The sequence below is a fragment of the Pteropus medius genome, unplaced genomic scaffold (assembly GCF_902729225.1).
Source record: "Pteropus medius unplaced genomic scaffold, Ma_sr-lr_union100, whole genome shotgun sequence".
Taxonomy (NCBI): Eukaryota; Metazoa; Chordata; class Mammalia; order Chiroptera; family Pteropodidae; genus Pteropus; species Pteropus medius.
Window position 1 is genome coordinate 6,803,285 of NW_024343733.1, and position 26,766 is coordinate 6,830,050.

The 26,766-nt window shown below is 54.1% G+C and overlaps 2 protein-coding genes across 5 annotated transcripts; one reads left to right on the top strand and one right to left on the bottom strand.

The window, feature by feature from the left end:
• Positions 1-199: 199 nt before the first annotated feature.
• On the bottom strand, positions 200-26,434 carry LZTR1 (leucine zipper like post translational regulator 1). Of its 2 annotated transcripts, XR_005654000.1 has the most exons (23): positions 26,103-26,434; positions 25,573-25,635; positions 22,556-22,612; positions 20,974-21,053; positions 20,518-20,626; positions 19,943-20,026; positions 19,067-19,124; positions 18,332-18,471; positions 16,747-16,948; positions 16,156-16,311; positions 15,648-15,758; positions 15,159-15,251; positions 14,880-14,975; positions 14,634-14,799; positions 14,233-14,402; positions 13,969-14,125; positions 12,990-13,116; positions 12,752-12,901; positions 12,010-12,115; positions 11,768-11,921; positions 6,340-11,591; positions 3,880-5,487; positions 200-1,848 (listed from the first exon to the last, which is right to left on the bottom strand). XR_005654000.1 is itself a non-coding variant. In XM_039868403.1 (21 exons), exons 1-21 carry the CDS (start codon positions 26,300-26,302, stop codon positions 11,475-11,477), a joined length of 2,523 nt encoding a protein of 840 aa, XP_039724337.1. In that variant the 5' UTR covers positions 26,303-26,431; the 3' UTR covers positions 10,628-11,474. The 2 variants fall into 2 exon arrangements, 1 of the variants encoding a protein (XP_039724337.1); XM_039868403.1 differs by lacking the exons at positions 200-1,848; positions 3,880-5,487 and having other exon boundaries at positions 10,628-11,591; positions 11,841-11,921; positions 26,103-26,431.
• On the top strand, positions 6,810-9,173 carry THAP7 (THAP domain containing 7). 3 transcript variants are annotated; one of them, XM_039868410.1, is made up of 4 exons: positions 6,810-7,076; positions 7,498-7,653; positions 8,175-8,315; positions 8,471-9,165. In XM_039868410.1, exons 1-4 carry the CDS (start codon positions 6,997-6,999, stop codon positions 9,033-9,035), a joined length of 942 nt encoding a protein of 313 aa, XP_039724344.1. In that variant the 5' UTR covers positions 6,810-6,996; the 3' UTR covers positions 9,036-9,165. The 3 variants fall into 3 exon arrangements, with proteins under 3 accessions (XP_039724344.1, XP_039724345.1, XP_039724346.1); XM_039868411.1 differs by lacking the exon at positions 8,175-8,315 and having other exon boundaries at positions 6,943-7,076; positions 8,471-9,173; XM_039868412.1 differs by lacking the exon at positions 7,498-7,653 and having other exon boundaries at positions 6,946-7,076.
• Positions 26,435-26,766: the final 332 nt, after the last annotated feature.

The window sequence follows — 26,766 nt, forward strand, 5'->3', positions numbered from 1 at the left end:
CTCCCTTTCCACAAAGGCCCTTAGCTTTTCCGTCATGTCCCTGCGACAAGTCATTAAGGCAAGTCATTACGTAGAACCTTCTGCCCAACACACTTCCCCAAAACTACCGCCCACCTTTCCCATTACAGGCACTGCCACCAGGCAATCATAAATCCTTGGTCCTTGTCTTTCTTGCCGAAAGAATTCGACAGACAGAGTATGAGTGAAAGTAATGGCTTTATTAAGCAAGATTATGGGCATGGGAAGATTATGGTCTGCCTGTGAGGGAGCTACGTCCTTACTGGTTTCTAGATTTGCAGATTATATGGGTTGGCGTTCCTGATTTCCTCTGAAGGCCACCCCTTGATTTGTTTTCCTTACTTGGGTTTTCTGTTCACCATCTTGAGCGAAACCCTCAATGCTAATGATATGTATAGTAAACTTATAATGAGCAAGAGATTACTTCAGGATACTAGAGACTACAATTTGCATGTGCACTGCCTGGGGATTTGTGGTTCCTTAAGACAGTCTTTAGTCTGGGCCAATCACATAACAGTGGTTTTGGAAGGTAAGCCAGATCTCACAGCTGAATGTCAGAGCTACCCTGGGTCCTGTTTAACTCCTGCTTTGTATCCACTGAGAGACCTGATCCTCAAAATCTTTTGTGGGGAGATGAGGGACCAAGATCAGCCTTCTTTAGCTGCTTCTTGCTGATAAGGGGCAGTAGGCTCTATCTAGTGAGGACCACGGAATTCTCACCCTGCCTGGTCAAGGGATCCCAGTGCTCACTCTGCTGTAGCTGTCGGTTCTGTCTCAAAGGAATGGGTTGAAATCCCTGCATAATCATCGTTTTAACATGAAACTGTTATAATCTGGAAAAGATAATTTTATTAGATTAAATATGCATGGTCCAAAGAGGAGAAGTACTGAGATGAGAGGGCCAACAAAGGGAAGGAGCCAGGAAACCCAAGACCAGGTAGTTTCCCATGAGAACTAACCCTGGGCAGCCTGCTTGATAAGTTGGGATGCCTTAGATAGGAACCCCTGAATGTCTTCTTGTACCTGGCCTGTTTGACCTCAAAACAGCATTGTTCATTTAACATGGTGCAAACACCTCCCTTGGCAATTAAGGTATCAAGTGCTCTGCTGTTTTGTAAAACCACTGCTGCTAATGAATTGGTTTTGAAAATGTCTAATAGAAATGGCCACCAGGTGTTTAGATCTGCTAGCTCAAGTAAGAGGTTGTGGTATACTTGTGAGGAGGTAATTATTCCTGCCGGTCCTGTGGCTCCTCCAGTCACTATTCCCAGTCCATTCTTGCCATTCCCATGGCTGCTGTGGTCGCTATTCCCAGTCTAACTAATAAGGGAATCAAAATGCGTATTCTTTTTAATCAGAGACGGGGTGTGGTGGAAAGAGCATGCATGAGTAGATAATCGGAGAGGGCTATATCCAAAGGTAAGTATTTGTCTCACAAAGGAAATATCATCCTGATTTACTAGGAAGGAATCCAGATAGAAGATACTGTTGAGTTTTATGATTTAGTTACATAAGTAGCAGCAAGGGTGGCAGTGGCTAAAGGAGTGAGACAAAGCATGGTAGCTTAAGACCCTATTGGTGTATTTTCCCAGAAGGGAATAATGCTAATTTGGTGGTAGTTTGGGGGATAGCCCTCTTAGTTTCTTTCTCTGCCTTATTATTTTCCTGAACCATATAGCACCCATCTTTTTGATGGCTGCCTCAGTGTATTACCGCTACCTGTTTTGGTTCCTTGACCACCGCTAGGAATTGTAGGATTTCTGGCCCCTGTTTGATAGTGGTATTTTTGGCAGTTAAAAGTCCTCTTTCTTCCTAGATGGTGGCATGAGCCTGTAGAACAAAGAAGGCATATTTTGAATCTATGTAAATAGTCGATTTTATCTTTTCCTAGGATTAAAGCTCACATCAAAGCAATGAGCTCTGCCTTTTAAGCCAAGGTCATGATTGGCAAAAGATGAGCCTCTATGACCTCCTATAGGCTCACAACAGGATATCCTGCTTTTCTTTGTCCATTTTGTATAAAGCTGCTGCCCTCAGCAAACCATTCTTCCTGATTGTCAAGGGGTATATCTAAAAGGTTGATTCTGCTTGAATAAACCTGGCCAATGACGTCTAGGCAGGAACGGGTTAGCACTGGGGACGTCTCAGCTGGCATAAGAGAAGTTGCTTTTAAAGTATTACAGGGCTTTAGAATAACCTCCGGAATATCTAAAAGAAGGGCCTGATATTTAGTGAGTCTTCCTCTAGTAAGCCAGAGATGGCCCTTTATTTCTAAGACTCCTTGGACTTGATATGAGGTGAAAACTTCTAGTCTTTGCCCTAAGGTTAATTTGTTGGCTTCCTCTACTATTAAAGCAGCAGCACTACTGTCCTTAGGCAGTGTGGTCATCACAGGCTACGTTATCTAGCCTCTTAGTAGCCCACCGGCTAAGGGATGTCCTCTAGTTTCTGTACTAGGATTTTCATTACTGTTTCTTGTTTCTCTGCTACATTCAGTAAAAAGGGCTTATTTAAATCAAGAAGGCCTAAGGCTGGGGCCTTGGTTAGGGCCCTTTTAATTTCCTCAAAATCTCTATTTTATTCTCCTGTCCATTCCAGAGGTTTTTAATCAGGGCCCTCAGTGACCTAATATAAAGTCTTAGCTATTAGTCCAACCTCTGGGATCCAGATGCTGCAGAAACCTGTCATTCCAAGGAACAAGTATAATTGTTTTTTAGTTTTTGGAACCTCAGAGCTTAGAATGGCCTGTTTCTGGCCCCCAGATAGTTGTCTATTTCCAAGAGTTAAAATATATCCTAGATAGCTGACGCATTGCTGAGAGACCTGAGTTTTTTTTGTGAAACCTTTTCTCTTCGACCTTCGAGAAAATTAAGAACAGTGATAGTATTTTGATTTGAGGCTTCTCTAGAGGGACTGCACATAAGGAGATCATCTATATATTGGAGAATAGTCCCCTTTGTAAACTAGTTGTCTTTTAAGTCCTTTCCCAGCATCTGGGCAAATAAATGGGGACTATCCCTAAATCCCTGGGGTAGTACTGCCCAAGTATATATGGTTGTGAACACCCAGTCACAGGATCCGTTCACTAAAAAGCAAACGAATATTGTGAAGGCAGATGGACAGGACTGTCCCCCCGCCCCCCCGCCCCCAAAAAGGCATTTTTTAAATCTAGGACAGTAAACCCATTGGTATCAACCGGGATTTGGGCTAGTATGGTATGTGGATTTGCTACAACAGGATGAAGAGGAACCACAGCTTCATTTATTGCCCTTAAATCCTGGACCGTTTGATATTCTCCATTAGGTTTGCTTATGGGAATGAGGGTGTTACATGGTAACTGACAGGGTACCAGGAAGCCATGTTTAAAATTTTTTTCTCTGAAAAGTTGAAGTCCCTTCAGGGCTGCTTTCTGAAGTAGATACTGTTTTTACGAGGGTGTTTAATCCCAGGCCGTAGATTTATTATTATCAGTTAAACTGTTAAGGCCTTGCCAGGAATACCCTGGTCCCAAATTGAAGATTCTACCTTTTCTAGGGTATGAGCTGGGACCTGATAACGGTACCATCCTCAGATAGTATCATGGTTAAAGCTGGTCCAGGGGTGTCTCCTGGTAAACCTTAATATATTCCCTGAGCTATTTAGAAGGTTTCTCCCCAGCAGGGGAATATAGGACAGTAGGGCACAACTAGAAAAAAATGTGATTAATTTACCTCAGAATTGGCAAGGAAGAGAGGATAAAGAAACAGGTTTTAAGATCTCCATTTACCCCAGTAATAAGTATATTCTTGGAGGTTAAAGGTCCAGTGTAAGAGATCGGAGCAGATTAAGTGGCCCCGGTATCAATAATATCAGATTGCTTACCTGCCATGTCTAGGGTCACCCAGGGTTCTTTGGTGGTGATGAGGTCATCGGTGGGTTTTAAGGCCATTGGTATCCCCAGGCCTCTTCAATCCTCTAGTGTAGCCATTGGTGAGGCAGATTGCTTCCATACTCTCAGACTGGGGGCAGTCTTCATTCCAATGGCCTGTTATCTTTGTAGAGAGGACATGGCCCTGGGGGCAGCTTGCATTTGAAGCAGGTTCCATTACCTTGATTACCTGTAGTCTGGGGTCTTCTTGGTCCCTCTGAGTGGCCCTGAGGTGGCAGGATATTTCCAACTGTACTGCTGACAGCCAGGGCTATTAATTTAGCCTGGACCCTATTCTGTCTTTTCTCATGCTGGAGCTGTTCCTCTTAATTTTGGTCAGTTTTTAAAGAAGGCGATGTCCAGTAGTTATGCCATTGGCGTTTGAGATGCTAAAACTTCTGGAGTTTTTCCTGACAATCAGGGGCTGACCGATTAATAAAATGTTGGCCCATTAAAAGACTGGCCCTCAAGGATAGAAGGATCTAGGTTGGTGTATTTTCTATAGGCCTCTATAAGTCACCCGTGGAAAAGGGCTAGGTTTTCATCTTTCCTGAGTTATTCCCTTTAACTTTTCATAGTTAATAGGCTTTTTAATGCATTTTCTCATTCCTCCTAAGAGGCACAAAACCATATGGTCCCTTCTCTGATTTCCCAATTCTATAATAACCCTAATTTGGGTCCTGGTTAGGGACCGCTTGGGCTCCTCCAACATAGGTGTCCGGTTGATCAACTGACATTTGATCTCCATGCTGTTGAGCTGCCTCCCAGATTGTGTTTCTTCGGGAATGCAGCTAGTAGTAATTACAATATAAATCTCTCTCCGAGTTAGGTCAAAGGCCAAAAAGTCTGTGCTTGCAAATTATCACTGAATCAGGAGGAGTCTTCAGAGGACTATCCGAGCCTTTCCTTACATTGAACTAAGTCCCTCAAGAGACGGACATGGACTCAAATAATCCCTTTTCCATCAGCTACCTCCCACAAGGGTAGTATTTTTTGGGGTGCAGGATGATAGGAAGTCTCACTATGGGTGACTCCTGCAGGGCTGACTTCTACGTTTCCAGAAAGGCTTAGATAAATGGGAGTATAAGGCAGAGGGCCTATTTATTGGCCCTGGTTCTGAATTGGGACTGTCAGGAATAGATGAGGGAAGGGGGGCCCTGCCTCCGGATTGGGGGGGGTATCTGAGGTCCCCCCTGACAGACAGTGGGTTGTTGAGAAGGGAAGCATCCAGAATATCAGGAGGGCTCTCCCTTGCCCCTGGTTTCTGGGTGCGGGGACTATAGAGAGCAAGATTTTTGGTATAGAACCATAAAGGCCTGCATGTAGGGGATTTCAGACCATTTTCCCTGTCTTCTGCAGAATAAATCTAGTTTAAAACGATATAACTTAGGCTTACATTTCCTCATTTTTCTCTGTTTCCTAATTTATATTGGGGCCATATATGTTACAAAATATTAATCTTTTTTTCCTTATGTCACCTAGTTTATATCGACTCCAATTAAGATGTATCCCAGCAGGAACTCAGGTGGAATGGAAGATGTTCCCCCATATCGATGAGCAACCTGTAATGAATAAAGAATGTTTTTAGATATCTACAGGTGTTCATGTATTTCCAAGAACCTTTTGGAACTGATGGGGATCATGCATCCTTGATTTCCCATCGTTATTAGCAGGTAGTCAGGTGTCCCTGAGTATCCCACTGACCTCTGGCTAAACGTCTCCAGCAGCAGCAGCCTAGGCTGCCCACGCACTATGAAAACCTGAGCTCGTCTTTTGGGACCTATAGATTTTATGTCCTATGATCAATCTTCCTAGACTCCCTACTCCTGGCATCGGTATGTATTAACCACCTTACTGTGTCCCAAGCTCCCTCTTAGAATGGCCAATCTAAATAGTCAAAAAGAGAGCTAATGCTTCCAAAGGCAGCGGATGCCACTGGCGCTTACAGATTTCAGTTCTCTGAGAAATGTACTGTCGGATGCGGCTGAAATTATATAGTCCAATTATGACCCAGTTCCAAGTGTCCTCATGCCTCCCGCGGATAGAAAGCAAGTGGGACAGGAGACAGGCGGAGATTAAAGTCTCGGTTATCGGAATCAGCAAGAATGTTTTCAAAAGCAAAGGACCAGAGATGTGGCCAAGTTCTTGTGTTCCAGAGACAAACAGCAGGAAACCCCATGCTAGAGTCTAGGAGATGAAAGCAACAAACTCGAGGAGCGTGGCAACCAATGAGAGAAGCTGTGATCCCCAGAGGGACTCCTGTTCGGAAGTCTTGCAGAGAAGAGGAGAAAAGATCGGAAGAGGATAAGGAGGAAAGAGAAAAAGAATCATGTCCGGAGAGAAGTTAGAAACGGGAGTAGCCAAAGTTAGGTCGGATGTACTTCGGTCCTCTAGCCCGGGCGAGGACCCCTTACCTTAGCACCTTAGCGATCCGAGTCAGGGTACCAACACCTCTCCAGAAGTTAAATCGTGAGTACTGGTTTGTGTCACGTTCTTTAGATCACGCGTTCCGGTCACTTTTTCTTGCCGTGGGGGTTTCCTTTCTTGCGATCGGGGCCTCCCCGGGCGGCTTGCATGGATCCTGAGGCACTGCTAGTTTCCCGCCTTCGCACCGCGCAGACCGCTACGCCCGGCTCTGCGCCGCCGAGTGTTGGATGCCGGGCGTTGACCGCCAAGAATTAGCCCCGAAAAAACAAAGGAGAGGTGCCCACATTGCGAAGGCGCAGGCGTCCAAAGACCACGAGATGACGCCAGCATTGCGGCGACACCGCGATCCCGCCGCTTCCGGGGATCGCCCCTCCCCTCGGGCGACCGCTCCGCGCTTCCGAGTCTCTATGGTACTAACTTCCGCCACTCTCCACACATCGCGAGACTCCGGCGGCTTAGCAATGGCGCGACCGTGAGCGCCGCTGACGGGAGTCAGGAGGACCGGCTGGGAAGAGGCTCGGGCGAGATCCAGCCAGGAGAAACCCGGAAGGCCAAGGCCGCCCGAATCAGAGCGGCGGCTGGGGGCGCGAGGCCCCTCCTGGTGCGGACATCCGCCCGCGACCAAGCTCCCGCCTCTTCCCCAGATGCCGCGTCACTGCTCCGCCGCCGGCTGCTGCACTCGGGATACGCGCGAAACGCGCAACCGCGGCATCTCCTTTCACAGGTCAGCGCGCGTGCGTGCTGGCGCGCGAAGGTTCACGTGTGCATGTGTCCACTTTGCCCACCGCGTGAAGCCACGATTGCGCATGCGCCTTCTCAAGTTGCGCGGGGGAAGACTTGAATTTGTGGGTGGAGAGGATGAAGAGGACAGTTTGGGTGGGAATGAGTTTAGACTGGGAAGAAAGAACTGGAAGTTTGCGGGGACTGTTCTGCGACTTTTACCTGCTGGATGGTCCTTACCAAGTTGCTCTCCTTTTTAGGCCTCAGTTTCTTCGTCTGCCCGGGTGGGCGGTGCTTACCTGACAGGATTGAAGGGCGGTCTCTTGGCAACATGTTCAGGGCCTGCTCTTCCCACCTGGGGAGCTTAGGCAGCATGAGCCCAGGGCTGCAGGCAGCCTGCGGCTCACGGGTTTGTGGCTCCACAGACTTCCCAAAAAGGATAACCCAAGGCGTGGCTTGTGGCTGGCCAACTGCCAGAGGCTGGACCCCAGCGGCCAGGGCCTATGGGACCCAGCATCCGAGTACATCTACTTCTGCTCCAAACACTTCGAAGAGAACTGCTTTGAACTGGTGGGAATCAGGTGAGCTCCTTGCCAGCCAGTACTGGGGCCTCTATAGGAGGTCCCTAGAGCAGCTGGCACGGGAACAGGCAGACCTGGCTTCGAGGGTAGCTGCCTCTTCCCATCTCTGTACTTCAGTTTCCTCTTCTGACAGATGAGGACAATAAGACTCACCTCAGGATGACTGTGCCAGTGATGCAAGAGAAAAACATTAGCTTTTCCAGAAGGTGTTTTTAGCACTCCAGTCCTTCCCCCAAGTCCACAAATGAAATAATTCTTTTTGGTTGGTTAACTCGGTTCTGGTGGAGCTTTTCCATGCACCGTAACTTTGAAGAGGCCTGCGGGGAAGAGATTGGTGTAACTCTGCCTAACTTGACATTCCCAAAACTAATTCTTTGCTGTATGCCTTCCCACTCCCACCTTGGTAGCAGTGGAGACCCTGCTCTGGGGTGCTGGAGGGCATGCAGGCTCTGCACCCCCGCAGGTCAGCTGGGAGTGGCAGCGCTTGTTCTCCATCTCATGCAAGCTGCTTTCCCCCACAGTGGGTATCACAGGCTGAAGGAGGGGGCAGTTCCCACGATATTTGAGACTTTCTCCAAATTGCGCCGGACAACCAAGAGCAAGGGGCACAATTACACACCTGGCCCCCCTGATGTCAGCCGGCTCCGGCGATGCAGGAAGCGGTATGTGCTACAGGTGGGGGGTGCCCCACTACCACCCCAAGTCTGAGGGATTTGGCTTTAGGGTGTCTAAGGCTGTGGAGAGGGTTCAGGGAGCTAGTGAAGCGGGGTCTGGCAAGACCTTAGCCTGACTGGTCAGTCTCTCTCTCCCCCCACAGCTACTCGGAGGGCCGAGGGCCCACAACTCCTTTCTCTCCACCTCCACCTGCTGATGTCTCCTGCTTTCCTGTGGAAGAGGCCTCAGCACCTGCTGCTTTGCCTTCTTCTCCCACTGGAAGGCTGGAGCCTGGCCTCAGCAGCCCCTTCTCAGACCTCCTGGGGCCCCTGGGTGCCCAAGCGGATGAAGCGGGCTGCAGCACTCAGCCTTCACCAGAGCGAGAGCCAGAGCGGCAGCCATCCCCTCTTGAGCCGCGGCCTGTCTCACCCTCAGCCTACATGCTGCGCCTTCCACCACCCGCTGGAGCCTACATCCAGAATGAGCACAGCTACCAGGTGGGCAGTGCCCTGCTCTGGAAGCGGCGGGCTGAGGCTGCACTTGATGCTCTGGACAAGGCCCAGCGCCAGCTGCAAGCCTGCAAGCGGCGGGAACAGCGGCTGCGGCTGCGGCTGACCAAGCTGCAGCAGGAGAGGGCACGGGAGAAGCGGGCACAGGCGGATGCCCGTCAGACTCTGAAGGAGCACGTGCAGGACTTTGCCATGCAGCTGAGCAGCAGCATGGCCTGAGAGGCCGCTGGACCCAGGGCTGAGGGTTTGCCCGTCAGGGCTCTGGCCTCTTCCTCAGTATACACCCAGAGAAGGACCTGATCTAAGCTGCATCCACCAAATGCCATAATAAAGAGGATTTCTGAAGGAGGCCCTGTATCTGGTTCAGTACCAGGCTTGTTTCCGCCTACAGTGGCTAGAACACCCAGAGGGCTCAGACCCTGGGGTCCAAGCTCTCAGCTGTGGAAAGCAGAGAGGCCAGGTCTTGCCCGCCCCTCCCAGTATAGGTCTGTGCCCAACAAGGTTCTCTGACAGACTAGATGCTGTGAGTAGAGGCCAAGGGCAGCACTAGACACCCTTTCCTTGGCACCTTAAATTGACTTGACTTAAGCAATCTGGTCCCTTTGAAAATACTCCTAAAACCCAGGCCAGACTCAGTTCTTTTGTAAGGACACAGCATACTACTATCCAAGGCCCAGTCTACCCAGACTGAGTTTTAGCCTGCAGGCCAGCCCCCCTACTCACCAGTGCCTCATCTGCAAGTAGACAAGGGTGACAGTTTTTGACCACCTGTGGCTGCTATACTTGGCAAGTAGTGAGGGCCCAACAAATGACATTTCTAGGCCTTGGAGGTCTGGAGAGAGGTGAGGGAAGCACACAGGCAGCAGTACTGACCTCAACTTCCAACCCCATTTTTCTTCAACTCAGCTGGGATCTGGAAGGCCTCCCTGCATCTGTGATCATAGCAAACAGCTCAGTGCATAGGGCAGTTTTAACCACACAGGTGACTCCCTGCTGGGCCTTGGCCACAACCCCAAGAGTTGAATTCTAGTCCTGCAAACTCCCCAATGGTCTTGAAATTTGCTTTTTAGAGCCTTGGCATATAGCTTCATTTGTTCATATCATGTCTAGAAAAGACAGTCTAGCAGCCAATTACAAGGGTCCCCACTGGTCTGCTATAGACCACAGTTTGCAAATAATTCCCTAAGGCTCCAGGCTTGTTTTGCCCCAGGCCATTTCTTCCCTAGTGGGCAGCCTTACGGATAGGCTCCCTTTGCCTAAAGGTGCCTACCTGCCACGAAGGCTCCCCATCCGCCTGCCCCTTGCCTCTTCGGCAATGGCTGAGTAGCAAGTGCCACATTTGTGTAGGGACACAAAGAAAGCGAGCTTCAAGGCAGGGAAGAAATTATTTCCCCTAAAATGGTTTCCTGGCAGCTGGGGCAGAAAGATCCTTGTTCCCAGAAAGGAGGCAAATTGGTGTGTTCCACATTGGGATGGACTCACACAGGGGACAGGGAGAACACAGTAGCTCATCCCCACTTCCCAGCCAGGCAGGAGCTTACAGTGCAGCATAGGAAAAAGGCAGCTCCAGTGGTTGTTTGGGGAGGTTGGCACCACAGGAGGGGAGGAGGAGTCAACCTGCCACATCTGCTCTCCCCACATGTCTGGACCACCCCAAGCAGGGGCAGGGAGTTGCTGACATAGATAGAGAACCAGGCAAGACTGGCCAATCCCAAGCAATTAAGCCAAATGGCCAGTCCACAGCTTTGGAAGGGCCAAGGGCTGAGGCCAGAGCTCACTAGTGGGGAATCATGCCAGCTCAGCTGGCTGTGTGTAGTAGCTACCACTGCAATAGCTTTAATAGAGACATGTCTATGACAATAAATAGGGACAAACAGGGACCTGGGAGACATCTTTGCTGCCTTCTCCTTGGCACAGCCCAGCACCCCAAGATTCATACAGGCACATGTGATCCTGCAGCCCCTCTGGAATCCAGGCGTAGTCCAAAGTGATTGACCCTGTGAGCTGGGAGCTAACCTCAGAGCCCTTCACACCCAAAAATTCATTTTGAAGGGCACCAAAATTCATATTGAGTCAGACTCCATTTGCCCATCACTATTGTCCACTGCAAGCTCCAGGTGACAGGAGGGGTCCCTTACATGGATCTTCACAAGGGTGAGTGAATACTGTGTGGCCCCCACATTGGAGAATCCTTTGCAACATGTCACAGTGGCCAGATCCACAAGCCACGCTGGGTCTCTGCCGGGCGGGGGGCCCAAAGCCTGTTCCCTGGTGGGCTTTCCCCACCACTGGGGCGCTAGCCAGGACCTCTGCCTCCTGCTGAGTCCTCTTCATTGAACTCTAGATTTCCACCACCCCTCCACCCCAGAAGAGAGTGCTAGCCAGGGGTTCTGCTTCACCGTCCACTTTCGGTGGGCTGTGTCTTTAACCGTAAAATGGAGCATTTGGAGCTCCCCACGACCAGCATGTTCTGCAGGGCCATGGAGGCCTTGATGTACTTCTGACATCCCCTCAGCTCCTTCTGAGGCTCAGCACCCTGCCCCTCAGCCAGCAGGTCTGACCACTCCGTCACAGGCCTGAGGGTAGGCAGCAGAGTCTTTACGGGGGGGCAAGGCAGGCATGGTCATTCTTCACGCATGGGCTGGCACTGCCTGGCCTTCAGATGTCGGCGCCCAACTCTGCACACTGCTTGTCGGAGATGTGAGAGGCCAGGGAGTCTATGATGTCAAGCAGCAGCTGCTGGCTCAGTGATCGCAGCGTGGGTAGCTTGGAGACCTGCAGGAGGTGACCAAAGGCCAGAACAGATGGAACCGGATTCACATGAGAGCCTGGTAGGCTCCAAACACAGGGCGAGGCATGGCCAGTGGGTGGGTAGCTCTGCTTGGTTATCCCCAGGGCCCACAGCTACAGAAGACAGCCAGATTCCAGATACCTCCCCCACCCCAACTGACCAAGGCTGATGCCAAGGGAGAGTGGGTCCTGAATATGAGTGGGCAACAAATGCTGGGCCAGGAGAGCCCTGACCTTGGTAAACTGGTGCACGATGATGTGCAGGCAGTGTCGCTTCATGTCCAACGCCTGTGTCTTGTCAGCTGCCTCCAGGATCTGAAAAGGCAGGTTCCTTAAAGTATTGTCTCACCCTCTCACCCACCCGCTTGAGTGAAGGGAGGCCAGCGGGCACTAGGCGCACTACCTGCAGCACGTTCTGCACCGTCACGTTCATCTCCAGGTTCTGCTTGCAGTAGGCCTGCAGCCGGTTGTTGTAAAAGCCATAGTAGTAGGGGGCCGCGAACAGGTAGCTACAGCAGGCTGGTTAAGGAGCTGCTGCCAAAGGAGCCGTTCTCCCACCCACCGCCCTGCTCCCTGAGGAGGGTACATCCAGAGCCCCCACCTGCTGGGGGCAGAGACTGCAGCTGCTCAGAACCAGGGAAACCACTCCAATCCAGGCAGGTCACTGACTTGATCTCTACACGGGCTCCAAACCACTTAGGGGTCAAAGGCCTCCCTCCTCGAGATCCAAAGAATACCACAGAATCCTCTCTCCAAGAAAAGACCCACATGCACATTTGCAGAACCATCCACAGCCTCCCAGAGCCCTGAAGGGCATCCTTGCACCCTATGTTCAGATCCCAACTGAAGTGCCATGACCAGGAATCACTCCATGTCCATCTGTTTGCCCGTCACACAGCGATGACCGACCCCTTATTCCAAGCAGGTGTGAGAGTCAAGAACCCACCCGTCCTTCCTGGCTGCAAACCCCTCCATGCTAGCTGACCAAGTGCTTCAGAGAACTCTGGGAGAACACCAGGCAGCACCAGAAAGGCCTCCAGAAATTGCCCAGTCAAGACTACTGGCCAGTTGGGTCCCAAAGCTGCCCAAGGTGGGCGATGGGGCCCCCAGTGATGACCCGGGAGCACCCTCAGGGGAAAGGATGCAGCGAATCTTCGGGTGGCATGTTGACCTCGCCGTAGTAGATGTAGCGCAGCATAGATTCGAAGGCTTGCCTGCTGGGTACCATCTCCCCAATGGAGATGTTTACCTGCCCATCCTCGGGCATAAAGGACCGGAACATGGCCTCAAAGTAGCTACAGACAGGGGAAGCAGAGGCCTGGCTCTCAACAGATACAGCCAGTGCCTGAGCCCCGCCCAGCCCTGCAGCCGTACCCCACTCACCTGGAGCGGGCAGCCAGGATGGCCTTGTGGGCTGGCCGAGGGTGCCCATCCAGCAGCAGCGTGATGTCACAGAACTCCGCGCCAGCCCCCTCTAGGTACGCCTTCATGTCCTGGATCAGAGATGTGCCTGGGGGTAGGGGGCATGGAGGGACCCTGAGTAGGTGCCCCTACCTCCAGGAGACTCTGAGCTGGAGGGCAGCTTCTGACTCAGGCCTCAGGGCACTGCTTCCTGCACATCCACCCATTTTCCACCCTGAATGAACCTCCCCCGGGCCAGAGGCCTCATTCTGGCCTTTGAGGTACTACCAGGCCCTGTCTTCTTCTCCCCTCGGCCCCAAACATGACCCTCAGGCCTACCCATCCCCCAGTCTCATCTTCTCAGCCCACTTAGACCTCCTCTGGGCTTGGCACACCCTGTTTGCCTGCTGTGTGTCACCTGGAGCCAGTGGTCAGGGGCAGTACAGGCCTCAAGGAGAATCAAGGATGAAAGAGCTTATGACATCCCTTCCTAGGCTAGGTGGGGACAAGGAGGCACTGGGAGCACCTGAGGTGTGCAGGCTGTGCTCACCCTCACTGGGCCCCAGATGTGGGTGTGCCTAGAAGAGAAGCTCAGTAACTACTCACTGCGACCAAAGTGAGAACACTGCTCACCTCTGAAGCCCCCAGACCGGATGTCAGTCAGGGCAGGCACCCGCACGAGAGGTGCCCTGTCACCTCCAGAAACATGCTCAGGAGGTTCCCTACCCACAGGCGCATGGCCCACTATGGAAAGCCCCATGGGTCAGGCATTCTTCCTTTTACTAACCCTAAACTGCCTCCCTGTCTGCCCCTGTCCCTGTGCCCGGGAAGCACTCTGGGGTCTCCCCTGCACCCACGCCCTGCCTGAGGGCCTGGCAGATGCGTCCAGGGCTCCCAAGTCTTCACCAACATGAATGCCATTCCGGCTGGACACTGGTAAGGAAGGGACCAAGCTCCCTACCGATGTCCACAGGCTGGTCTGAGGGGGCACGGGGTGGTGGCTGCTGCTTCCGACGGACGATCTCCACGATCAGTGGGGACGAGAGGCGCTCGAACTCCTTCATCATGATTACCTGGTTGAAGTGGGACTCCTTCACCACGAAGTTCAGGCAGTGCTCCTGGGACAGACAGGCCGGGCAGGTAGGTGGGGTCAGGCCTCAGCCCCAACAGGGCACCAGACCAGACAAGGGGCTTGCATCAGTGGGCAGGGTAGGCTACAGCGTACCTTGAGCTGGCTCAGTTGTAGCCTGGCAGCGCTCTCACACACGACCAGCACGTTCTGCAGGTCCACGGAGGCCTCGATGTACTGCCGACACAGCTGCTCCAGGCGGCATAGCTGGAAGCTCAGTGCCAACTTGTACACGTCCATGATGAGCAGCACATCCTCTACATGGCCTGCGCCCAAGAGCTCCTTTAGCCTCAGTGACCAAGGGCAGGGAGTGGAGAAACAGGGCCCAGGGCTCCCTCCATGGGTAACTGTGGGTCAGGGCCAACAGGCAGCAACTACAACCGAGCCACACACAAGCAGTCACAGGGAATCGCGGCCTCTGAGCCTCGGGCTGCCCACCTGCAAGGAGGGCTACCCGCACCCCACCCTGTTCCCCTTCCGCCCCAGCCCAGGCAGACCTTTTCTCGGGTATTTGATCTTGTCGGTGTAGAGGAATTGCATGAGCACCTCGAAGGGCCGGGCCTCCGCCTCTCGGATGGCGACATGCAGCATGGGTGGTCGGGCCCCGCCTACAGCCACACCAGGGGCCTCCCTAGAAGCCGGAGCTGCCTCCTCCTCCAGTTTCTGTGGGGAGAAAAAGGGGAGTTCAAGGGTACCCCACAGATGCTGCTGCCTAGGTGGGGCCAGGTGGGGCAGCATCTCACCTGGGCCAGTCGCTCCCGTGCCTGCACGATCTTCCTGCGAAGCCAGCGGCTTCGTGCTGTGACAATGGCCACGTGGCCCTGCACGCACTCTTCCTTCTGCAGCAAGAACAATGCCTTGGTGGAAAGACAAAATATCCCTACCCCAGGGGACAGAGACCCAGCCAGACAAGGCAGGAGCCTGGGGACTCCAGGTACCAGTAGACAGCCAGTGTGCCTCTGGGCTCAAAGCCCCCACACGTCCACACAGTGGGCGGAGCTGGGCACAGGGAGGGCACCCACCTCGCCTAGCACAAACTCCACATCGCAGAACTGGCGGCTCTCCCACAGCCGCCCATAGTCTTCATGTAGCGTGCACTTGGGATAACAGGAGAACTGCAAGAGGAGACCCCAGTGTTGCCACTGTTGGCTCTGGCTCTGCCCCCTCCAGGCCATGAGTGCCCTTGAGGTCCCAGTGCCAAGCTCAGCTCAGCCCAGCTCCCTCCATTGACCCAGGCAGCTCCCAGGCCTCCTTTGGCTTTGCTGTGAGCCCCCCACACTGTACTGAGGTTCCTGATTGCCTCAGCCTAGAGGCCCCACCCCAGCTGCCAAACTCCTCAGAAAGGCTGCCACCCCACCAGGTGCAGACCCAGCTCTGGACACCCTTGGACAAGCCTTTCCCCCACGGACTGGGTCTCAGTTTCCATCATCAGGGCCCATCTGCCTTGGCTAGCCCCACTGCAGAATCAGCCCAAGGGGTAGCCACCTGCTCTGCAGGCCCGTGAGCCCCACCTGGAACCTGTACATCTCCCCACTGCGGATGTTGTTGTCCACAGTGCCCCCGAAGATGTACATGGCATCCGAGATCACAGCAGCTGCATGGAAGAGCCTCCCACTGGGCAGCTGGATAGAGAGAGGGACAAGTCATTAGGATGGGACAGGGCGGGGAGTCTCCACAGAGGGCTGGCTGAGGCCTGGAGTGGGCCAGGCTGTGGACAAGGATGTGGTACCACTGGACTTGGAGGGGCCAGAGCAGGTCCTAGGCACAGCCACAGGCACAAGGCAGGTATGTAGGTGAGTAGGCAGGATAGGCCCATGACCCACGGACCAGACAGAGCAGGAACTCAGTCTCTTGTGCTGCACTGACATGGTCTGGCAGGAGGATGTGGTCTCTCGGCCTTCGACTCACTTACTGTGTGACCCTGACAAGTATCCCTTTGAGCCTCAGTCTCCCCATTTTTGAGAGAGACCGATGATAGGCCCAGCTTCAGGGAGTGGTAACTAGGGCGCCAGCCCTCACCTCTGAGGCAGGCGTGGAAGGCTGCTTGGCAGTGGTGGTGCCGAAGTCCAGGCCAAACACATCTCGGGACTTCTTGAAGCCACCTCGCTCCTCAGAAGCCAGGGCAGTCGCCTCCTCAGAAGCAGCTGCCCGCTCTGGCACCTCGGCCCCGCCAACCTGGTGGGGAGACATGAGGATGCGTGGGCCAGGGAGGCACCAGAGAGGCACCAGAGTCTGCCTGCTGTTGCTGCCTAAAGCGCTGTTGGCACAGGTGTGGGGGAAGAGCCACAGGATGAGGGCGCTTGTAGCACAGCTGAGCAGGGGAGCCAGAAGAATGTCCTCAGCAAGGTGCAGACATGGTGGACAGTAGAATGTTACGAGCCTGTAGGCTACAAGATGGAGAACAGGGAGAGGGGCCGAGGGCCCAGGGTCAGGCCGGGGCAGGCAACCAGGGCTGAGGGCATCCTGGCCTGGCTCCTGCTGGCTGGCTGAAGCCCCAGGAGTCCCCCAAGGCTGTGAGGAGGTGGGGAGGAGGTGGGAGCAGGTGGGTCAGGAGCCCTCCCTCCAGACCACGGGCCCTGGGTCCCCTCACCAGCAGCTGGCTGTGCTCACCTCGCTGTCTGAACTGGGCTGGACAACCTCCCAGGTCTGGAAGTCCACGTCATAGCAGTGCAACTCATTGGGCAGTGTGTTGTCTGCCGCGCCCCCGAACACATAGAGGTGGCGGTCAAAGGCCACCATGGTGTGCCCGTAGCGCCGCTGCGGGGGTGGTGGTGATCCCCGGAGCAGGTGCTCAGTGGGGATGCGAGTCCACCTTGGGACACATGACAGGGAACCAGTGCCACACTGAGGCTCTTGCTCCCCTGTGACCTCCGTCTGGGCTCTGAGGACCGCCCCCACCACATGCCTAGGCTGGGAAGTGCCCTCTGGCCCCCGGAAGACCAGCCCAGACTGAGGGAGGGCCTGTAGTGTGTGTGCCCAGTGTCCCTTGCCCCATTTCACTCTGGCACCAGCTCTGCCCACCTCTTTGTGTGGGGGAACAAAGGGGTAATCATGAGTCTGAGCCAGAGGCTGCCTGGGGGCTGGAGTGGGGCTGGCCTATGAGGAAAGTGGCACCACACTGGCTCCACCCTACAGGGTCACCAGGGTCTCCCAACAGCCATCCTAGCTGCTGCTGGGGGCCACATTTTCCCTGGTTTTCTTCCTACCCCAACCCCTTCACTCCGAGCTGCAGCTCTGCCCCCAGCTCCGGCCTGGGCCCCTCATCCTGCAGCCTTCTGCCCTCTAGATGTACCTTCCTCAGCCTGATCCACAGGTGCCCCCATACTCCTAGGCACCCCTCAAGCCCTGTGTCTTCCCTCAGTACTGACACCTCCTTGAACACCTCCTTGCAGATCAGCCACCTGTCCATCTGGCCAGAGCCTGCATGTCTGCCCCAACCCCACCCCAAATCCATGCATACCTGACCTCTCCCCATGTCCCTCACCTCTCCAGGTCTGCTCCTGCCTGCTCTGAGCTGTCTGCGCTGCCCGCTCCTCTGAGGGCCAAGGCCAGGATGTAGCAGAGAGACTGTGTGCAGTATGGTTCTCCTCTCAGGCCTGGCCACCCAGGACAGGAGAGCTAGGCAGGCATCATCAAGGTTTCCCCTGCCCAAATGCCTAGTCTTCCTCCTTCTCAGCCAACACTCTGGCCTCCAGGGCAGCTCCAAGTTCCCCCCGAGCCTCCCTGACCTGTAGCCGAAATTCCATGTTCCCCCTCCTCCACTCACTCGCAGAGCCAATGCCTGGCCCATCCCACCTCCAGGCCTCGGTCCCCATCACAGGGATCAAGGGCTGCCCAACAGTCAAGGACAGCATAGGCTGGAAGCTCTGAGGGCCCACACACCCCTCTGGTCTTCTGCCATCCTATGAGATCCGAGCCAGCCACATCTGTTACTGGTGGCACTGACCATGCCATTCACAGGGTGGGGGCATCCTTCACCTGGACAAAGAGGGAGGCTACCCAGGCCCCATCTTGCTGAGCTGTAGCCACACCTGAGGGGCCTTCAGGGGGTATCTGGCCCAATCTGTATAAGGCACCGCATATCCCTGCTCCGGGAAGGATAGCTGTAGGCCCTGCTATGTGTGGAAGCTCACAAGGATGGCTCCAGACGCAGGCCTGGGGCACCGGCTGAGAGCCCCAACACCAGGGCACTCACGTCTTGTCCTTGAATTCAAACTGGAAGAGATTGTTGGTAATCTTGGCTCCACTCTGCCCTGAGAACACAAACATCTTGTCCCGACACACGGCCACTGGGAAGTTGCAGCAGGATGGTGGGATCTCGCCACTCTGGGCCACCTGCAGGTGGGGGGAGGCAGCTCAGCCCGGGGCCCTCACAGGACCCGGCACACACACCTGCGCTTACGCTGCTGCGCTGGGACTGTTTCTATTCCTAAAGTTCCTTTTGTGAATGAGAGTTCATAGATTATTTTTTGCAGAACAACTTAACTTTTTGCAGCACACCTTCCTAAATGGGGGCTAAAATCTTCACTCCAGGGGAAAGAAACCACCTGGGGAAAGACAGTAGAGCTATCAGACAGCTGGCCTGGAAATGGCAGCGAGCGGGCCGGTGGGTGGCATGCTGCCCTCGCTATATTCAGATAAGGGTGGGTTATACCCCAACTGCATTGGTCACCTGTGACAGGATGCCATCCAAACCACAGAGCCTTAAGTCGCTAGGTAACTGTCACTAGAATTGGTCGTGAAGGCCGGGCAGGTCAGCGGGGAGGGCAAGGCCAAGGACAGGGCTCGGCTTTAGCAAGGGGAGCAGAGCAGCTTCTACCCCAACCCACCTCAGTCTCCAAGCCCCTCTGGTCTCCCACTCCAGCCTCCCAAGGCCCTCACCTCCCTGCACCACCCCCCCGAATCCCAACCCAGCACCCTAGCTCCTCACCTCCTCCCAGCACGTGAGCTCCCGGTCCTGGAGACCAATGGTCCACATGTCATTCAACCTTAATAAGGACAGAGGGGTCAGGATGCCCATGGATGGAGCCAATTGTCAGAGTGGGCCTGAGCCTGGCCAGGAGGGATGGCTCCAGGGAAGAACAATGCATTAGGTGGGACACTGGCCAGGAGACTCGGGTAACATGAGGCAGGTGCTTCAGTTAGGGGGGTGGGCATGGCACTGAGTCCTTGGTGTTGCAGGCCCCCACCTAGCTAGCTGGGAAGAAGGTCAGGGAAGAGGGTCCGCCACTCAGCTGATCCCCAGGGCTAGGAGAGAACTTCACAGAAACTGCACTGTCTGGGGTTTCTATAATGCTGAAGTTTTGGGGAGTAAGCACATGCTATTTTTGTAAACAGAAAAATACAGCAAAGCCAATTTGCCACAACAAGGAGGAAGATGCCTGTGATGTCAGCAAGAACCCTATCACCCTCCGAAGGCGAGGACGGGGGTTCTGAGCCATGCTGCTTCCACTCACCTGCTCACTCAGCTCCTCAGGGTCACAGCAATTCAAGGGCCGCCTCCCCCACCCCCTGACATCTAGCTACTTGCTCTGGAGACTTAAACATCATTGACAGCTGCACAGACATGCCCCAGAAGGGATCTCAGAGGTGTCAGTCCTTCTGACCACTGTGGGGGTTAAGTGGCAGCTCCACTCAGTGGCCCTCACCCCTATCCCGTCCACCTTCCTCTTCCCCCATCACCTGTTCACACACCCGCCCTCCTGAGAAACTCCCGGCCTGAGCCCTCCCATGCCAGAAAGGCCCACTCCACCTTAGTACACTGGGCCGCTCAGAAACAGGGTGCACACACTGGGCTACCACCTACCTGGCATTGCCATCGTAACCAGCAAAGATCCACAGCTTATCACTGTACACCGTGGCACCATGGGCTGACCTAGCAACCGGCAACCTGGAGCAAAAGCAGTGGGGGAAGAGTGAGGTCTTCCCGCCCCAGCACAGATCCGAGCCTTGTAGCCCCAGAAAGCCAGTCCGAGGGCCACAGCCTGCAAGTCCCGATGGGCCCTGGGGTTGCCGTGTCCTCATCTGCTGACACTGGGACTCCTGGGACTCCAGCTGAGGCATAAGCAAGAGCAGCGGGGGCTAAGCTTATGAGACACCAAGCCACTGAAAAGACACTTAAATGTCCACAGGGCACAGAGCCCTCTCTCAGCTGCCACTGAAATATCAGAGGGGGAACTCACAAGGCAGGACCATTGAAGTGCCCACCACAGGATATGCGGTCCCTCCAATCTAAGAGCTGGGAGAAGGCGACCAGGCGCAGCTAGAAGTTAGCACCAACTCCCAGTTCGCAGGCCTCTTTGAGGCTCTCTATCTGTAATGGTACGGGGCCAGAGAGCCATAACCCATGAATAACCCATGAAGGTTTCAGCAATCTCTCACCGTCCTTCGATTTTCCACTCCGTCCACTGGCCAGTTGCAAACTTGTATTCAAAGAGGTCGTTTTTATTCTTCAAGTTAGAATTGGAATAAATGTCCCCAGTGTAGCCCCCTAGGTAAAGAATGAGAAACCGTCACGCTCAAAGGCAGCATCTCAGAGTCCTCAAACTCAAGGAGGTGGGGGCAGAATCTGGTCCCACTGAAAAAGCATTCCAGAACTCTCTCTGAAAACCTCGGGAGCACCTGCCTCTGTGCTGGACTCAGGTGGCAGGGGTGGCACAGAGATCAGCAGGACCCCCATTCTCTGCCCCTGGTGGGGAGGGGGAGCCGCTTTCCAGCCCAGTCAGAGGCAGACAATTCCAACCCCAAAAGATCAGGCCAAGGGGTGGACAGAAAGAGTCTGGCCAAGCACAGCACATGGGTCTGAGGTTTGGCAGGGGGGCGTGAGCGGCAGCTCACCAAAGACGAACATGCTGCTCCCGTAGACCACGGCGGAGTGGTGGTAGCGGGGGGCTGGTGGGGTCCCAGTGGTGAAGGCCCTGGCAGAGGAACAAGGGGCAGTGGGTGTCAGCAGGGGTCAGCCATGTGGTCAATGCAGCACGGGGCAGCCCCTGCCATCCCACATTTCCTTTTATTTTTGTATTTTGAAGGCAATACCTGTGTTGTTATAGAAACTTTTTAGAAATTTGTCAATAAGAAATCCCCACCCCACCCCATCCCACCCAAAAAAAACAGCACTGAAATTTATGTATAATCCCTTTGCCAGAAACTACTGTCCACACCTGGAGGTCTCCTCCACACCTTCCTATGCATATTGTGCCTCTGATTGATTTTTAAAAATGGAATCACATGGTAGGCATTCTGTAATCTGCTTCTTCAGCTGAACAACAGACTGTGACTAGGTCTTCTAACGATGCTGCTCTAGAGTCATCGTTATCCCCACACTCACGGCTGCACTGCATTCTGCAGCAAGCATGGTCCACAAATTTTGCTGAATTAAAAACCCATTTATACTGCTTTCCCACAGCTGCTTCTTTTCAGTTTCATATTCAAGCAATTTTAAACAAAGTATTGTGAAGTCTTCAGAGTGACTTTTAACATAAATCTATAACTATTGGCCACATTTTAAAATAAAGTGTGAGAGAAAAAGCATATAAATTTCTGCGGCAATCCCAGCATGACCTGGGTCTCCTGGGAAGAAAGTGGGTGGCGTGGAGTGATGCTACCCCGGCATGCAAGGTTCAGCAGCTGTGTGTCTTGGAACAGGACATCCTTCTCCATCAAAGGGGGGCAGTGAGACCCCACCGCAGAGGGCTGCCAGGGATAGAGAGGGCTGTGCACAGAGCTCCTACACAGAGAGTGGCCCCCAAGAGGCTCAGTGAATCTGAGCTCCTGCATGAGCAGATGGCAGAGCTCAGGAAGAAGCCTAGTATTTCCTAATCCCAGGATCCACTTCTTGTCAGCTGCGAGCTGCTCCTGGGCAGGGGCTAGGCTGCAAGGCACAAATACACTGTGCTCAGAGAGGGCAGGTGTCTCGTCCAAGGCTACACAGCTGGGGAGGGCCATCTGCAGGAGGGAGGCCAGGGCCCATGCCCACTGCCTGTGTGACATCTTCTGGCAGAGGATGGGCCCCATGGGGCAGGGAGGGGAAAGGAGCCTCTGCAGCAGCAGTCAATCCTAGAAGGACCCACCATCTGGTGGCCCCCCATGTCAGCTTCCACAGCAGCCCCTGGCCTGGGAGACAGGTCACTGAAGGGCGATCCTAAGGCAGAATTTGAGGACCCACAACCAGATGAAACAGATCCCGTAATTAATGGGATTCGGAATAATCAGTCTCAGTAATGGACTGGACAAGAAACCAGGAGATGGAGGGAACATTAAGAGAGGTGCTGGGTATGGAATACCAGGGGATGCTGGTATCACCTCCTTGAAGTTTCTCTCTACTTTTCCAAGAGTGACTCCACTGACAATCAGGACCCAACACAGTGGTACTGTGTTCTAGGAGAAAGAGCAGGGCCCTAGAGCTCGGGAGGCCACCCACCTGCACCAGGAGCAGTCTTTCACATCGAACCGCAGAAGGTCATTGAGCATCGTCTTCCTGAAAGACAGCCAAGGAGAAGTGGGCTCGGTCCTGGTCTGCTCTGCAGGGTGTTGCCTGGCCAGGACCTGGGAGATGGACACTGCAGCCCAAGGGGTGGGGGAGCTATTATGGGGGACTTAGCCAGGGCCAAACAACCAGGTGATACCTGAGGGACCAAAGAAGTGACCACAAAGGAAGGTCCTTAGCTTGTGTAGCACAGAGAACTGCCTGCCAGGGGTCAGGATCAAAGCATGATCCCAGACACCCCACGGCTGGCTGACTCAAGGGCTCACACCTCACCCTGGCCTCCAGAATCCCCACTCACATGTCCCAGTGCCCCCTTCCCTGAGGCTATGCCACCACAATACAGACGCTTGCCCACTTGCCCACATCTCAGGGGAGGCCCCTTCCCTTCTCTCTGGGAGATGGGCACTGCAGCCCAAGGGGTGGGGGAGCTTCCTGCCACTTTTTTATCATAAAGCCAGTATAAGAACTTCATTAAAAATACAACAAAATAAAACCAAATCCACTGGCCATGGCAACACCTAACACAACCTGCATGTTACCACCCAGCCCTTATCAGTAAGAGGGAAGAAGGGTGTCAACCCAACAGGAGTCCATTGTCCTCTGCACACCAGGCCTGGCCTGCGCTGGGCACCCCGTGCACTGCCAGGTGCCCTGCCTTGCTCAGTGTGCACCAGATGGCTGAGCTCTCCACCTCAGTTTAAAGAAGAAACAGCCTGGGAGATAAAAGGGCCTGCAGGAGGCCAAACAGCCAGGAAGCCAGAGGCTGGGAAGCAGAAGTGCGAAAGTAATTCCTCTCATTTGCTTTTCCTCCTCCATCCCCACCCCCACTCCCATTAGCCACCACCACCCCCACCCTCATGATGCAGGCCATCTTTCCTTGTACTCAGTGGTCTTCATAAAGTTGCAACTAGACTGAGAAAATTTTGTACCCTGTTTCTTAGTGTTACATTGCAGCAAAAATATTTCTGCTTGTTGCTAGGGTCATTCAAAGTACCTGCTACAGAACACTCTTGGGGCTGTTCCCACCCACTGCCCTGTGCTGTACACCAGGCCTTTTCTGCTTGGAGGGATTCTTATTAAGGTTCCAGTAAATGTCTTTATTTCATTCCTTCAAGTGACAAACATTTGTTGAATTGTCTGGGTGCTGGGATACAGGCCCCGCCCTGGTAGAGGAGAGATAAACATCTGTGTGCTCTGAGACCATCAGGGAGCTGGAAAGAGGTGCAGAAGATGAGGGAAGGACTGCTAATTGGTCCAGTTGGTCCAGGTGGTTAGAGAAGCCTCACTCACAGGAGATTCAGAGGAGGGGCAGGAAGGGTAGGAAGACAGGAACAGCCAGTGCAAGGGCCTGAGCAGGATGCTTGGTACAATGAGAACACAGCAAGGCACAGCAAGGCAGTGCAGGATGAGGTCAGAGGAGCAGTGGGGGTACACCAACTGCCAAGAGGGCTTGGGCTTTTACTCTAAGAGATGAGGAGACATCCCAGGGTTATGAGCTAAAGAGGAACATTCTCTGACTTGCATTTTCAAATAGATCCCTCTGGCTGCTCATGGGGAAGAGACTGTAGAGGAGGTGGGCTGGAAACCAGGGGACCATGCCCAAGGAGACCCTTGTGCCCAGTGTGCAAGCTCTCATTGGGTCCTGCCTACCACGCCATTCTCAAGTAGCTCCCCTAGGGAGTCCTGCAGGACAAAGGCTGCAGCACCAATCAGAGGCCAGCCATTCCTGGGCTTCAGGCCAGGTCCTGTGGTTGAGAGGTGGGGACGGGACTCATGGGCAGGGTGGATGGTATGCAAATACTGCACCCTCAACACAGGGAAACGTTTGTGCTGAGCCCCTTACAAGCTTGTCTTCACTGAACCTCAGGAGCACCCTGCAAAGGGAGCACACATGGCTGCCCCATATTCACAGGAGACCAAAATGCAGTTGGTGCTATTAGGCCACTTGCCTGAGCCCAAAGTCGCAAATCTCTAATTTGAAATGAGCCTTGCCTATCCAAGAGACCAAGCTTCTGTTGCACATCCAGCAGGTTCCCAACCCTCCCAGTTCCCTGGTGGACATCCCTGGCCTTTCCTGAGCACATCAATGAAGAAGGGAAGCCCTATCTAGACTCAGACCTGGTGCTATTCTGCACTCTCCCACTTCCCAGCCATCGCCTACACTGTTCCCTCTGCTTGGCATACTCTTCTTCTGTGTGGCTCACTCCTTCTCATCTCTCAGGTCATTAACTTTTCTGCAAAGGCTTCCTGACAAGACCAGACGCTCCTATAGAACAAGCATGCCTGCTGCGCCTGTGCCTGCACCCAGCACCTGACATGGCCCAGCTCAAACTAAGAGAGCTCTTTTTTTCTGGGAGGTAGAGCTCCTGGGGCCTGAATCAGAAGAAAACATGCCAGAAGGAAGTGGCTGCACAAACCAAGGGTTCACCTCTGCCATCATCTTTTGCCAGAGGAAACCAGCCACAGCTTAACAAGGAACAATTCAGGGGTTGGAGGTGTGCCCACCTATAGAGCATCAGGTTGTTTCCAGGAAAGGTTTTTTGCCAGAAATTTATAGCAATTTGGGAAAACCCTTACAAAAAGTGAAAACTGTGAGAAATAAAACTGTGTCCTCCATACTTTCAGCTTCCATGTGAGCATGTGGATGAGGCCCAGAGAGAAATGCAGGGAAGGAAAATTGCCCGGCAGGGTGGTGGCCAAGACAGATGTGTTTCTTTCAAGGCTGTGTCCACTCCCTCAAACGAGAGGGAAATTTCCAGTGCCTGAGCTTGTGTTACCCACTGGATGCTGAGCTGAGTGCCTTGAGCACAGGGAACCTCGCAGATTGGGAAATTAAGGCTGAATGCTTAGCTAACTTCTGGATAGACAGTAGCGGAGCTGCAGAGGCCCAAACCAAACCACGATACTTCTCCCTCCCTGGTCCAAACACCCTGATGCTCAGACTCACTCACCCATTGTCTCCACCAAATACATAGATGGCATCTTTATAAGCCACCACTGTGTGCTTGCTGCGCCTGGAAAGAGAGGGGTGGGCTGCGTGAGGACATGACCCTCCTGGGGGCACCCAAGGAATGAGACCAAGCACTGGGGCTGCCACAGAAGTTGAATCACACCTCTCAACTGCCAAGATCAACAGAAACCCCTAAATTCTACAGTACCCCCCCACAGGACCCTGCATGTAGGGACCCCTGACACTGCCCTGGGGCTCTCTGGAATTCTCATTCCACTGCAGAGCACCTGGGACCCCAGCCGGAGATCCACAAACACAGCATAACTCTAGTACCCCTGCCCCTAACCACCCCGCTCCGGGACTCCCTCAAAACCCCCTCCACTGCCCTGGACGCCATCCTGGACACCACCGCTCGTCCTTCCATTACCAGATCCCACTCCAGGACACCACGTCCCAGCCTCACCCCTGGACACCGCCATGAAACCCCCTCAAAAATCACTCCAGCCCCAAGATCCCTGAACCCCGCCGTACCGAGCTCCCACAAACTCGTCGCAGGGTGGGAGGCGCCTCCAGCGATGCACTGTCTCAAAAGGCCCGAAGTTGAGCGTCAGGTACTCGACACTGTCTGAGCAGCTGTGGTCAAAGTCCACGCTCGGGGCTACCTTGGACCGCGCGGCGCCTGCCAAGGCTCCGGCCCCGATCGGGCCCCCCGAGCCGCCCGTCCCAGCCATCCCGGGTCCACACCCGATCTGCCACCGGGTCCGGGAGACGAGCGGCCACCGCCCTGGGCCTCCCCGAGGGACTACATTTCCCGTCGACCTCTGGGCCGACGGTGCAGCACTTCCGCCTGACACTGCGCTTCGGTCGGCCCGTGCTTCCCGACAAGCCTAGCGCTTTGTGACTCCGGGGGCGGGTATGGCACCTGTGACCGGGTGTTGCGAGCGCGTAGCCTTCTGGGAAGCATTTCTCGCAGAGTACTAGTGCCAGGTTTCCCCCCAGTGAATGGTGTCAGATCCCCAGTCCTGTTCGACTGCACTTCCCCAGCTCCTGCCCTGCCTACGCCGCCCCGAGATGGTCCGCATTTCCCGGCATGCCCTGTCTGCGCGGGGTTCGCCCGTGATTGTTCGCGGCTCCCGGGATCCAGGTGGAGGGTTCTGGACTCGCAGCAGCCCCCACAGGCAACCCAACTACCCCT

Excerpts from the sequence above, each read along its gene's own strand:
- THAP7 (XM_039868410.1), top strand. The coding sequence starts at position 6,997 with ATGCCGCGTCACTGCTCCGCCGCCGGCTGCTGCACTCGGGATACGCGC. Across the intron at positions 7,077-7,497 it reads CGCGGCATCTCCTTTCACAG|ACTTCCCAAAAAGGATAACC; the intron begins GTCAGCGCGCGT and ends GTGGCTCCACAG. Across the intron at positions 8,316-8,470 it reads CTCCGGCGATGCAGGAAGCG|CTACTCGGAGGGCCGAGGGC; the intron begins GTATGTGCTACA and ends CTCCCCCCACAG.
- LZTR1 (XM_039868403.1), bottom strand. The coding sequence starts at position 26,302 with ATGGCTGGGACGGGCGGCTCGGGGGGCCCGATCGGGGCCGGAGCCTTG. Across the intron at positions 15,252-15,647 it reads GGGAGATGTACAGGTTCCAG|TTCTCCTGTTATCCCAAGTG; the intron begins GTGGGGCTCACG and ends CTCCTCTTGCAG. Across the intron at positions 14,976-15,158 it reads TGGAGTTTGTGCTAGGCGAG|AAGGAAGAGTGCGTGCAGGG; the intron begins GTGGGTGCCCTC and ends TTCTTGCTGCAG.